This window comes from Pyrgilauda ruficollis, unplaced genomic scaffold (assembly GCF_017590135.1).
Source record: "Pyrgilauda ruficollis isolate IOZ18807 unplaced genomic scaffold, ASM1759013v1 scaffold10, whole genome shotgun sequence".
NCBI classification, from domain to species: Eukaryota; Metazoa; Chordata; class Aves; order Passeriformes; family Passeridae; genus Pyrgilauda; species Pyrgilauda ruficollis.
The window spans coordinates 5,740,266-5,751,630 of NW_024508101.1; the positions used below are offsets into that span (position 1 = coordinate 5,740,266).

The following is an 11,365-nucleotide window of genomic DNA, read 5'->3' on the forward strand; positions in this document are numbered from 1 at the left end:
TTCAGCCCTAAATCTGACACTGTGCTTTTTCAGAGAACAATTTTTTTAATTAGCAATAGTTGTAAGGGAAGCCTTTAACCCCTTCCTTTGGAGATACTGGGATTTTTTTAAAACAGTATCCTCTCCAAGTCACTTTCAAATAATTCCTCAGATGCTGCTTAGTGCAAGTATTTGCTTTCTTTTATGTTTGCTGAAGGTCTAGCCTGGGGTACCACATTCCTGACTATCTTTGGTTATTGAGGGGGCTGAGGAATTTCTGAGCTATGGATGATGGAGGTAGCTCAGACTGAGAAAATGCAGTGAGAAGATGGGGTAGGGAATGACTTAGTGATTCAGTTAAGTGTAATTTTTGTTGGCTGGCTATTGTTCAGCTATGCTTTATTAATACAAAGGTGTTTCGAGGAACATTTCTATGTGCTGTAAGTGCTGAAGGCCTTAACAAGGAGCTACCAAATCACCTTTTACTTGAGTTATTGCTTAAATCAGTGTGGAGAGGCTCTGTCCCAGCCATGGCATCTCTTTTGCTGACACTGCCTGTGGTTGTGCCTGCAGGAACCTCGGGGCCAACGCCATCCGCTCCATCCAAGCTGATGCCTTTGCCAGGATGAGGAGCCTGCGGCAGCTGTGAGTGATTGCCCTGCTCACACCCCCCTTGGGCAGGAGGGATCCTCCTGGCCCTGCACCTGAGCAGCAGCACATTATCCACATTGCCACTCATTCATTTCCCCCACGCCTGCATCCTCCTCTGTGGGGTGTTTTTACACACGAGGAGCTGTCATTGCATGTAATAGTGAGTGAAATTAGATCATGGGGACAGGTTCTTCCAGCAGGTTTGTGCCTGTGCAATTATTCATCTCCAGGAAGTCCAGCCCTGCTCCTGTTAGCCAGCTCTCCTGCTACGAGCACCAGGGATTTAATTCCCATCTGCTCCCTTGCTGCTCCTATGTTTAGGGTTCACACACAGGACTGATACTGCAGTGATAAGCACCATTTGAACTGCATCCACTTGTCATTCAGCCTTCTGGTGTAAAAATACAGATGTGTTATCAGAGCTGCTGCTTGTGCTCCAGGCTGGGGCTCTGCACTGTTATCAGACACTGTTTCCAGTCTTGCCTGGTTTCCTTTTCTCTTCTTCCCCATGAATATTTAATCCATTGTCAGTGTGTTGGTATGCCCCAGAGTAGTGCAGTGTCTGTGGAACACAAAATCATTTATTTGGTATTTGGGCAGGTACAGGTTCTTGCTCCTGACATTGGAAATGGGAATCAGATGGTCACTGCTGGTAGTGACACTTGATACTAGTGACAGGCAGTGAAGAAGATAAACACTGTGTGTCTGTTGTGTGATTAAAAACGTTATCTTCTGCACTGGCACTTGCAACAAAATTGAGATGAAAGACTGATCCTATTAGGAAGAGATAGTGAGATCCTAGATAATGTGTGAAGGAATGTTTATAAACTGGAGAAGTTCAGCTAGAGGACATTTACATGCAGAATGCACTGTGCTGAAGGATCTCCTGACCTGTCCCAAGTAGCCAGGAGGGTTTTATGCCATCATATGTGTTAGAGGCTACACATCTTTCTAGAATAGGAAAGTGGACAGCTTTGAAAAGTCAAATCCCTATATTCCCTCCCTCTCCAGTCAATTTCTTTCTTTTTCCCTTCCCTGCTCATTTTGAACTTCAGGATTTCCTGAGGTATTGGGTAGAAAATTAGCAAGATATTCACATCTTATAGTGCAGTGCTGGAGTTGGGATTCTGCTGTGCTCTTGATACCCTGCTCTTGCATAGCTTGTAGGATTGCAGGACAGGAGCTCTCTCTGGAGCACTTTCCCAGTCTCTGAGGCATCCTCCCATTCAATTCCAAGGATCAGACTGAGTTTTGCAAACCAGACCAAAGTATGAATGCCCTGTTTGTGTAAATGTACAGTTCTTCACTGGCCTTAGAGCTATGCTGAGCCATAATTTGGCCCAGAATATTAAAAGGATCCCACATTAATCCCAAAGCTCCCCTGTTCTTTGCTCCTTTTCCACACCTCTTTTCCTAACGGAAGGTGCTAAGCTAGTGTTGGATCAGAGAATTACAGAATCCTACAATGGTGGGGTTGGAATTCAGGATACTGAGAAATGTTTATGTGTTTTGTTTTCCAGACTAGTTACTGTTTCTGTGGGGTTTACACAAATACATTTGGTCATTTCTCCTCTACTGCTGCTTCTAATCAGTAAACACAACTCCAGGGTCACCTTATGGAAGGCAGGGTCTCTCTGCTTACTGCTCTGCCATGGAGGGAGCTCGAGGCCTTTCAGTGGGAGCTGAGTGTCCTCTCTCTCTGGTCAGCAGTTAAATGCTGAATTTGGTCCCCACCAAAGGCTCAAACCACAGGGGCAGAGCAGGAGCCCATTGATGTGTCTTGTCTGTTCCTGGGGATCACTCTGGGAGCTGTTAATAATTACCAGGAGCTGCAGAGTGTCACTGCAGTACAGGAGGGGGTTTCTCTAGTGGAGATGAAATGCTGCGTAAATGTGTCATGCCTGTAACATCTTTAGTGCCTCAAGGACATCCCTGCAGTCCTTTTTCTTCCTTCCACCCATGCTGGGGAGGCAGGAGGAATGTGTTCAACATGAAAGGGCTGTGAGTTTCCCAGCCTTCCCTCCGTGCAGGACTCACAGCAGGCTGGTGTTGGTTTTGTTTCCCTGCAGCCACATTAACAGCGACAGCTTCCTCTGTGACTGCCAGCTGAAGTGGCTGCCCCAGTGGTTGGTGGAGAAGGAGCTGCAGTCCTTTGTGGTGGCCACCTGTGCCCATCCTGAGTCACTGAAAAGCAAGAGCATTTTTGCCATCCAGCCAGAGAGTTTTGTGTGTGGTAAGTCTTGCCTGCGTGTTTTGAGGTTGTATGAAGGGTAGGAGTCACTTGGGAAACATTTTCTTTGAGTACCAGCATGTTATTACGAGAGGGTTTCTGTTTTGTTTTGTTATTCAGTGGGATCAAAGGAAGCCCAAGCCTGCATTTAAAAAATTTGTCATTGGCTACAATTTATTTCCCACTAAAACCACACAGTGCATTGCTTGCATCCAGAGTATTCCTTACAGGGCTCCCTGAATATTAAATCAAAAGGGACTAAGGCCTGTTCCACTTCCAGATGGGGCTGCACAAACACTTCCCCAGTCCTCTGTGTTTGGTAGTATCAAGACTGCAGCTGTAATGTTTTTCCTTCTGCAGTGTTCTAAGCTTTTCTGTGGATTTGTGTTCTTCACCCATCCTTTCTCCATCTTGGAGACAACAAAGAGTTAAAAACAAAACCCAGAGGAGAATCCCCCCATCAAAGCTGCCTCTTTGGGGCCAGTAAGGCCCACCCAAATACTGCAGTTGACTCTGCACCTGAGCTATGGTTTCAAAGCACACATAAACATCTACTGCCTTTCTCATAATGAAAAAGAAATTTAAATCATCAGAAGAGGCCAGATCAGTGCTGCTCAGGCATCCAGATTTTGGGGAAAAGAAAGGCCTGGTTTGGGAGCCAAGCCCTGTGCAGTGGAGCGAGCCAGTGAGGATCCTGGGTGGAGCTGCACATGGCTGTTTGAAGGAAAAATGAGCTTTTGCAAACACTATTTAACTGAGCTGAATGCATGACTTGCACTGCACACGGAGCAGAAGCTTTGTTCCAGTGTCCCTCCTGATCCCCCAGTGACAGGCTCTGCCTAGGTGGCCTCTGTCTGAGCAGGCTGGGAGGGAGCCTTGCTGTGCTCATCTGGAAGAAGAGATCCTGAAAGCTCCATCCCCACAGCAACATCACAAAGCAAAAGCAGCTTTGCTTCCCAGTGCCTGCCAAGTCCTCCAGGCACTAGTAGTCCTGGTTCCAGAGGCCTGGCTGTTTAATTAAACCTTAGTCAAATATTAAATTACACCATTTGTAGAAACCTAATAAATGAATCTGCTTGGAACCTTGCTAAAACCAACAGTCTTCAGGGCAGAGAGAGAGTGTGCAAAGCTTTCCACCCTGGTCGGGTGACAGGCAAATACAGCTGCTTCTGCTTTGACAGCCTGGGCTGCATCATGGAGTCCTTTAGGCTGGAGAAGACCTCTAGGATCTTTTAACTTTAACTTACCATTAACTTCCTACAGCCAAACACGCCACTAAACCACATTGATACATCTTTTAAATACCTTCAGGGATGGTGACTCCACCACCTCCCTGCTCCCTGGGCAGCCCGTTCTTGTGCCTGACAGCCCTTTTGGGGAAGAAATGTTTCCTACTTGCTAATCTAAACCTCTCCTGGCACAACTTGAGGCCATTGCGTCTTGTCTTGTTGTCTGGGAGACCAATCCCCACCTCACTAAAACCTCCTGTGGGCAATTTTCCGTGGAGGTGACACTTGCAGCCTTTTAAGTGCCCTCTCCCCTCCTACTTCATGCCAGTACAGGTCTGGAGGTGAGGTTTTAAGTTCAGTCGTGCTCTTCATGCTTGGATTGTACAAGGAAGGACAACCTGAATATGGTCTGAATATCTTCTTCAGACCATAGTATCTTTCTCAGATTCAGTTGGTGAAGGAGCTGGGTGTCTTGTAGGTGTCTGAGGTCACTCAGTGACCATCTCAGCCCCCTGAAGGGACCAGAGGAACCACAATCCCACATAAACCAACGACTCAGTGGAGCTGTGCGTGGCACACCTGCTCTACAGGGCATTGCTTATTTCTCATTTCACCTCTTGGCTTGCTCCAGTCTCCCCTCAGAGTCCAGCACTGACTGTTGCTGCTGTTTCCTCCCAGACGATTTCCCCAAGCCACAGATCATCATCCAGCCCGAGACGACGGTGGCCGTCCTCGGCAAGGACATCCGCTTCACCTGCCTGGCGGCCAGCAGCAGCAGCTCCCCTATGGTGTTTGCCTGGAAGAAGGACAACGAGATGCTGCACAACGCCGAGATCGAGAACTTTGCGCACGTGCGGGCCAAGGACGGGGAGGTGATGGAGTGCACCACCATCCTGCACCTGCGGCACGTCACCTTCGCGCACGAGGGCCGCTACCAGTGCGTCATCACCAACCACTTCGGCTCCACCTACTCCAACAAGGCCCGGCTCACCGTCAATGGTGAGTGGGAACTGCTTGCTCTTCGTCTCCCCAGCCTGAGCTCAGGTGTGGTACAATTCTGTTGTGTTTGCGGGGTGCCCCGATGAAGGAAGGAATGATGAATCTGACTCCGCGTTCTCAGAAGGCTAATTCATTATTTTATGGTACTGTAATATATTAAAAAACGCTATACTAAACTATACTAAAGAATATAGAAAGGATACTTACAGAATGCTAAAAAGATAATGAAAACTCATGAATCTCTCCACACAGCTTGGCACTGATTGGCCAGAGTCAAAACAACTCACAGCAGAATCCAATGGAACAATTACCTGTTGGTAAACAATCTCCAAACACATTCCAGATGAGCAAAACACATGAGAAGCAAATGAGATAAGAATTGTTTCCCTTTTCTCTGAGGTTTCTCAGCTTCCCAGGAGAAAAATCCTGGGTGAAGGGATTTTCCAGAGAATGTGAATGCCACACAATTTCTTGCTCCCGAGGGTCCATTCCTGATGGTGAGCTCTCAGCCTCTGCACAGCAGCTGTTTGTATCTCAGTGGATGCTGGGAAATGCCCTGTGAGGAGCACACACCATTTTGGGTTGGCTGCCATCCAGCCAAGCACTTCAGCATGCGTGTTCTTAGCAGCTTGAACTGCTGCTCTTTGGCTGCTCAGGTAGATTCTTTGCCCAGTGAAAACAAAAATACAAAGGATGCAAAGAAGGGGGGTGTAGCAGTTGGAAGTTCTCTGTAGGACAGATAACAGATTTTTTTTCCCAAGTTTTCACAGAAGAAAATTAGCTTTGATCCCAGCTCTAATGATCTGAGTTGGGGGTGTCATGGGCTCTGCAGACAGGTGTGTTCTGTAGAAACACGGAGTCACTCCCCAGCAGTTCAGAGCTATCCCACAGAAGCACGTGGCCATCCTCCTGCCTGTGGCTAACTGTCACCTTAATCCCTCTGTGGGAAGGAGAACAGAACTGCCCAGAAGACAGCGTTTCCCCATGGAATCACTAATGCCCTTTGTTTGTTTTTCCTTCCTCAGTGCTGCCATCATTTATCAAAACCCCCCACGACATCACGAGCCGGACGGGGACGACGGCGCGGCTGGAGTGCGCGGCCGAGGGCCACCCGCCGCCGCAGATCGCCTGGCAGAAGGACGGCGGCACCGACTTCCCCGCGGCCCGCGAGCGCCGCATGCACGTCATGCCCGACGACGACGTCTTCTTCATCACCGACGTCAAGGTCGAGGACATGGGGGTCTACAGCTGCACGGCTCAGAACTCTGCGGGCTCCGTGCTCGCCAACGCCACCCTCACCGTGCTGGGTGAGATGCCTTCTAGCTTTTATGGTTTTCATGTGTTTGTAATCCTGCGGTTCTTCAGTGTACGACTCTAAACTCCATATAGAGTGTTAGCTGCTGTTCTCCCATTTTGGTCAGAAAAAGCAATTCCTCTCTAGGCCTGGGAATCAATGCCACCTCAGGCCCTGAGAGATGGAAACAACAGTCACTTGTGGGGGAAGCAAACTTGGGGTAAATTACTTCATTACCTGAAGCTGAAATTGGAAGATTAACCCCCAATATGTAAATGGATCAAACTGATAAAAGTGTGAAAACCCATGACCCATCATCCATTTTTGGGTGCAGTCCCTGGGGGCGCTTCATCTGCCCTAAATGAACCTGAAGGCCCTTCAATAAATATAACTGCTTTTATTCCCTTAATTTTGTCTGGCCTCTGTTGTTAGGTAGTCCCAAAAAGGCATCACCAGGGCCCCAGGAGGCCAAGTGCAAGTAGGAACTGGGAGGGATGGCCGTTAAGCTCTTTATCAGCTGCAGATAAAAGAGAGACAGAGTCAAATGGTCTGGTAGTCAGTCTTGTTTCATTCTTTTACACTGTAGTTCACTAATGAAAAATACCTGTAAAGTAAGAGAAGGAGCTGTAAGTCGCATCTCCTCTTGTGCTGAGGAAGCCCCTCCCAACAGTCTATTTGCTGTCTTGGACAACGACTTCAAAAGGAAATTGCACTTCATCCCTCTCACTCTGTGAAATAATTCACGTTTCAGCTGTTGGCCCACAACCTCAGAAGTTTCTTGTTGGGAAAACTTAACACCAGTTGGTTGCTAGATCTGTTGTGATGCGCAGCTGCCATATTCCTCAGCACGTTCCTGCTTTGCACAATGCTGTGTCTGCAGGAACACGAGGAACATCCAGCGCTGTTAAATCTGTTGTTACACTGTCCCTTAAAACTCAATTTCTGTGTTTGTTCTCCTGCAGAGACACCATCTTTGGTCCATCCGTTGGAAGATCATGTGGTGTCTGTCGGTGAGACCGTGGCTCTCCAGTGCAAAGCCACGGGGAGCCCCCCGCCCCGCATCACCTGGCTGAAAGGCGACCAGCCCCTGGTGGTGACAGAGAGGCACCACTTCACCTCGGGCAACCAGCTGCTGATCGTCAGGAACGTGGTGCTGGAGGACGCGGGGAAGTACACGTGTGAGATGTCCAACACGCTGGGCACGGAGCGCGCGCACAGCCACGTCAGCATCCTGCAGTCGCTGGGCTGCCGCAAGGACCGCACCACCGTGGGCATCATCACCATCGCCGTGGTCTGCAGCATCGTGCTCACCTCCCTCGTCTGGGTCTGCATCATCTACCAGACCAGGAAGAAGAGTGAAGAGTACAGTGTCACCAACACAGGTAGCTGCAGCATCCTGAGGCCCCCTCTAAGCTTTCGTGCTGCCAGACATCCCACCCAGGCTGAGCCGGCTCGTCAGGGAGCCTCACAATCCCCTGGAACTGCAGCTGGCTTATCTCCCTGGTTCTCCTGGGCTGGAACCACCTTTCACTTGCTGCTGAAGCATGTTCAGAGCTGCATTTCTCCCCTTGGCTTGCTCTTCAGGAAGGTCTTTTCCACTTGGCTGTAGTTCCAGCCATTGCTTTGCTGCTTTGGTTTTCCATGACCATAAATGATAACTCTTGAGACAGTCCGGGTGATGTCCGTGATGCTGGGAACCTGTCTTGGTTTTTGGAAATCTGTATTTTCAAAAACTTTGAAGTCAAAACTTGAAAAATTAGACTTAGAAGCTGGAATCCCTTTTTCCATGTTGGGTATAAGAGCTAGCCCTGGTGATGGGGGAGGTATCTGTGGCTTTTTAGAGGAAGAATTAGCACTTATTGCTTTCTCCTGATACTCAGAGGGGGTAATTTGGTCTGAAATAAGTGTTGCAGTGAGAATAAAGTCTCCTGCCCTCCTTATGCAGCCTCTGAACAAAACAGAAGTATGGAAGAACCAGACTAAGACTTTCCCAGCCTGCTTGGAATTTCCAGCCTTCCTACATTATGCTTAGCTTTAGATAGAGTACAAAAGGATTTTTAAAAACATGGGCTAGGTAGGAAGTCTTGGATAGCCTATTAGCAGTGTGATGTATTAGTGGGATTCTTTTATAATTCCCTTTTTTAGTCCTCAAAATCCAGGGCTTCGTGCCTGATATAATTGAGTTTCACTTGCTTTTGTGTGGCAAGGGAAACTGAAATTGCCTGATAGAAAATGGAGAAAGCCAAGAGGCTTAAGACTTATTTCCTGCTTAAGAGAATCAAACACCCTGTTATGCAGAATACTTTTACTCCTGACTTCAGGAGGCAGAAGACTTGAGTCAAAGGAGGGACTGAACTTCAGGGGAAAGAGAAGGATTTACTTATTCTGAATAAATAGTTCTACTCCATCTATTATGTACTGACCATGGCACATGCAAGCACTCAAAGTGCCTTTATCAGCACTCTCTCCCACAGTTTTAAGCTTTGAAAAGTCAGGAATGGGCTTCTGAGGGGAAAGGAATATTTATGCAGTTCAGTTTCCAGTGCACCTACAGAAAATGACCACTTCTAGATCTGGTCCCAAATCCCCCTTGAAACTATGAATTTCCTTTGAAAAATCCGCTGGGAGCTGACTTTTCCCTTCTCCCATTGCTCTAGATGAGACTATTGTGCCTCCTGATGTGCCAAGCTACTTGTCCTCCCAAGGGACTCTCTCGGAGCGCCAGGAAGTGGCCATTGGAGTGGACACCCAGCAGCCCAATGGGCACATTGACAGCAATGGTGAGCAGTGGTTTCATTATTCTGTAATGCTGGATCTCAACTTCATATGGGAGGTAGAAATCTCAGCCCAGAGTACTTCTGTGTTTGTGTTTGTTCTGAGTTATCTGGGAGATCTTTATAATGTAACTCCTGCATTTATGCAGAGCAGGGATCTGTGTTTGACTTCACAGAGCTCTCCTCTCCCAGGAGTAAGTGTTCCTACAAGCTGACTGCCTCAGAAACTGCTCAGTCAGGCCCTAAGGACTGGTTTTTTGCTAATTTTGGATTCTTCTTTTGGCAGCAGAGTTACCCACAGTCATACTAGAAAATGCATTAACATTGCCTGTCCCTGCCTTCAGGCTTTGAAATTAAATGTTGGGGTTTTACACTATTTAAACACAGCACATTAGGAAGGAGTTCTGAACTAAGATCCTCCTGAGATTGTGCAGCATTTATTCTGTTAAATGTTTGCTGAAAATTATCTTTTATCTCCATTGCTATTTTTTCTCCCATTTCCAGTGTAAATAAGACCAACAAGTCATTTAAGTGTGAGCAGATGGCTGTGATCTTTACCCAGATGGTTTGTTTGTTACAGGGATGTGTCAGGCTGACACTGGAAGGTGTCCAGATGTTGAAGCTCCTGCTGTAGGTTGTAGACAGCCCAAGCTGTGTATCAGCTATAATAAAGACACTTGGAAAACTGAGGACATGGCCGATGGAATGCTTGTTCCAGATAAGACAGGTACAAAACCCATTAATCTGGGAAGGCATTTCGTGTTTGTACAGATCACAAAACCCTCCAAGTCAGACAGCATTATCACAAGGAATTGTTACCTTCAGAGAAAAAAAAAGCTCAGAATGATTCTCAGGTGCAAGCACAGAAAATTTACTTTCTCCTGCTTGCTTTGATCCTCTCTCAAGCTTGGATAATTGGAATTTGAGGAACTGTCAGAAAGAGGCAGAGTAAAGCTCCCAGTTGCCATTCTGTGCAGCTGGCTGATGGGAATTTTGATTTTAAGTATTCTTAAATTATGAGAGCACTTTCAAAACTGAAAGTGTTAAATTTTTTCATGCTCTTTTAAAAGGGCTGTTGACTTCAAAGCTCAGCTTTTTCATTTATTTTCAAAATTTAAAGGTTGTTTTGGGCACTACACCTGCCTCTGCTCTTTGCCAATTTCTATGGTGTTCCACTCATGCTTTTCTATTTTTAGGATGTGCTTTCTGTTCTCCCACTGCATTGTAAAAGCCACTGAAAATCAGCCAATGAAACAAATTTTCTCTCTAGGAGAAACTAATGTAAAGTTTAATAATGCAAAGTTGTTGAGTGCACTAAGGAAATTCACTTTCAACATTCAGAAACTCCTTGCTGCTTTGAATTCTGCTTATCTGTTGTTCCCTCTACCAGTAATAACATATCTTGAGATAAAAATGCAAGCTGTTACTGCTCTCTGTAAAGCAGCAGCACAAAAATAAGAAAGATAACTTGGTATTTTAAAGCAGCTACAGTAAAGTTCCACTTTGCACTTCTACCCAATTTAGAAAGTCTGGAAAAAGAAATAAATACATAGGTTATTTAAAAAAAAAAAAAAAGTTACAAGTACTTTGGAGAGAAAATGAATCCCTAACTAACTAAAGCTGTTAGTTGGGCCTACCTTGAGCGATGGTGGGTGTGTGATAGCCCTGTGTGAGACCACAAAGTGTCCACGTTATTTAGCGAGAGATTCCCCCAGTGAGCTGCACAGAGCTGCCCTTCCCTCCCGTGATTTGTGTGCTCCAGTGCTGACCACTTCCATCTGCTCCTGTTACCTTGTTGATTTTCCCTTCCTGCCCCACAGGCTACGGGCTGCCCGTGGTGTGCACGGAGTGCAGCGGCAGCACGGACAGCGTCACCGTCCGCTCCTACCCCAAGGACTGCCAGAGCCTAAAGACTGTGGAGAGCACCCACCCCAATGCACTGAGCAGCAGGGAGCACCAGAGGAAGAGGAGTGCAGGCACCAGCCTTCTTCATGCTCAGCCCTGCAACGGGATTGCCAGTGGCAAGAGGATGGAAACAGACGGGACCCTGTACCCCAGCAACCACGACAGGATAAGGCCAGAGGGCACGGCCGGCGCGCTGCTCGCGGATGCGCACGGTGCGTACTTCCTCGGGGTCACCTCTGATCCCCAGGGCCACCAGCAGGGTTGTAGCACCACCCCATATGCTCCCCTCAGCCTTTTCAACCAG

General features: G+C 47.3%; 1 protein-coding gene across 1 annotated transcript in view; it reads left to right on the plus strand.

The window, feature by feature from the left end:
• Positions 1–11,365, plus strand: part of LRIG1 (leucine rich repeats and immunoglobulin like domains 1) — a 92,676-nt gene that overhangs the window by 77,291 nt on the left and 4,020 nt on the right. Inside the window, exons 11-18 of the mRNA XM_041460577.1 lie at positions 553–624; positions 2,700–2,863; positions 4,768–5,088; positions 6,114–6,395; positions 7,345–7,764; positions 9,040–9,162; positions 9,737–9,883; positions 10,977–11,273. Coding sequence (XP_041316511.1) covers positions 553–624; positions 2,700–2,863; positions 4,768–5,088; positions 6,114–6,395; positions 7,345–7,764; positions 9,040–9,162; positions 9,737–9,883; positions 10,977–11,273 — 1,826 coding nt within the window. The remainder of the gene's footprint in view (positions 1–552; positions 625–2,699; positions 2,864–4,767; positions 5,089–6,113; positions 6,396–7,344; positions 7,765–9,039; positions 9,163–9,736; positions 9,884–10,976; positions 11,274–11,365) is intronic.